This window comes from Nuphar pumila, chromosome 7 (genome assembly GCF_984573655.1).
Source record: "Nuphar pumila chromosome 7, dmNupPumi1.hap1.1, whole genome shotgun sequence".
Lineage (NCBI taxonomy): Eukaryota > Viridiplantae > Streptophyta > Magnoliopsida > Nymphaeales > Nymphaeaceae > Nuphar > Nuphar pumila.
This window is the reverse complement of record NC_143255.1, coordinates 57,132,466-57,134,422: the sequence shown is the minus strand read 5'-3', so window position 1 is coordinate 57,134,422 and position 1,957 is coordinate 57,132,466. Positions and strand designations below refer to the sequence as shown.

At 38.7% G+C, this 1,957-nt stretch overlaps 1 protein-coding gene across 1 annotated transcript; it reads left to right on the top strand.

Moving 5' to 3' along the window:
- The first annotated feature begins 477 nt into the window (after nt 1-477).
- Nucleotides 478-1,556, top strand: LOC149832312 (heavy metal-associated isoprenylated plant protein 43-like). The gene is made up of 2 exons (XM_090013218.1): nt 478-562; nt 1,264-1,556. Exons 1-2 carry the CDS (start codon nt 478-480, stop codon nt 1,554-1,556), a joined length of 378 nt encoding a protein of 125 aa, XP_089869344.1.
- Nucleotides 1,557-1,957: the final 401 nt, after the last annotated feature.

Below are 1,957 nucleotides of genomic sequence, written 5' to 3'. Positions count from 1 at the left end.
CAAACAGGGAGAGAAATAGACTAGGAAAACCAAAAACAAAAGTTACCAAAATTAAATCCTGATGGGACGTTACCGCATAAAGATCGAGAGAGAGAGAGAGAGAGAGTCTAAATAAAACTAACAAAGTTAAAATTAAAGGAGAGAGAAAGAAATGAAACAAAATAGGAATTGTTTTTTTCCTTAAATCTTATATGTATTGAATATAATTTTGGATCCCTCGATCGGATTGAAGTTTTTTTTAAGATTTCATTGCCTCGTCCGTGAGGACGTGTTGGACGCAACAACAACGTAATAGTGTCACACAATCGCAAGTCAAACTGACATGGTGGCAGGTTCTAAGGGCGCTCTATCATATGACTTCTAAGCTTGAGGTGGTTAGACAACTGCAGAAAGGCCATTTTATAAATGAGGTCCAACAAATTGAAACCATCAAATCCTTGAGTGCTTCATAGTTTTGGCTGCAACTCAGTGTTCCTCATGGTGCTCAAGACCGTTTTGAAGGTTGAGTTATCATGCGAGAAATGCAAGAGGAAGCTCCTCATGGCAATCTCGGGGCTCGAAGGTGATTATTGCTTAAGCTGCAATATTGTAGGTTGCTTAATCTACAATGCTCTTTCTCCTTTCCCAATCTTGGAACACCATTGTTTCCAAGATTCAATTGCTCAACATTGAAGGTGCTTTGAGTTAATTAGTTATCTCTTGCTGCTGCTTGTATTTGTGCAGTTAGTGCTGTTCAACTACCAAAACTATTAAATCATGGTTAAAGGTATTGGAGGTGTAGAAATTTATAAAGATATTATATAGGGGCTTCTTTATCACAATTATGACCAATTTCATCACCATGATTTTCCACAAATTATCCTGATGTTCAACTTAGGTTCAGTAACAGTTTGGTTTGGTCCAGTCAGATCTAGACAAATCTCATGTTGGTTTAGACTTGCTGGGGTTGAGTCATGTTTGTTCATTAATCTTCAGTAAAATGACCATGTTTGGCCTGTTCTTGGTGCATTCCCATCTAGGCATATTGTCCACACATTGTCAGGCCTCCCATTGGTAAAACCCTTGAGATTCCTCCTGCCATATAAGCAGAGCCCTCGTGCACACGTATCTATATTTCTTTTTATTTGTCGCTACATACCAATGTCACTTCTGACAAGGTAACAGAAGAAATCTTGTAGCGATGTTAACATAATCACTGCTTGCAGGCATTCGGTTTTCATAATTCAGTAATTGCTCATCGTTCTTAATAATGTGATCTGTTAGGCATTGATATCATAGCGGTTGATGCGAGCAAAAGCACTATCACAGTGACTGGTGATGCAGACCCTTTTCAGATCATCTGTCGCGCTAAGAAGACCGGCAAGTTTGTACAAGTTGAAAGCATTGGGCCACCACCTAAACCTGAAGTAAAGAAACCTGAAGTAAAGAAACCTGAAGAGAAGAAGCCGGAAGAGAAGAAGCCGGAAGAGAAGCTGCCCCCATGTTGTAGATCATGTGAACACATGACTGTTAGCATTTGGCCCAATGAGCCACATGCAACATGTTCCATTCAATAACATATTGAAAGTTAGGAACTGTGAGAACCCAGTTGAGCTCAAAAAAAGTCTATAGAAATTCCCAAAAAATGTTTTATTACAGTCTGAAACTGAGGTTTCTTGGAGCTCAATAAGTGCCTGGAAATCCCACATTGCTACTAGCTTTTCTTTTCTTTTTTCAGAAAATGCATTTTTTGGGGCAGCAATGAATATATTGTACTTTTTCATTTGCTATTTTCTTTCTTTCTTATGTGTGCATTTTTGTGCATGTGCAACCATGAGCCTGCACTAGTACATGTGTGTGTATCGGCACAGAGATTCAATTTTTTAACAAAGAAAAACATGTTTAAATGAAGCTTCTTAGATAGGTGGGAAACTCGCTTTTGAAGCATGATACTCCTTGCTTCCGAAACTTGATGAGA

Bases quoted from the DNA above. Each gene is read 5' to 3' on its own strand.
- LOC149832312 (XM_090013218.1), top strand. From the start codon at position 478: ATGGTGCTCAAGACCGTTTTGAAGGTTGAGTTATCATGCGAGAAATGC. The intron at 563-1,263 runs GTGATTATTGCT...GTGATCTGTTAG, and splicing joins GGCAATCTCGGGGCTCGAAG to GCATTGATATCATAGCGGTT.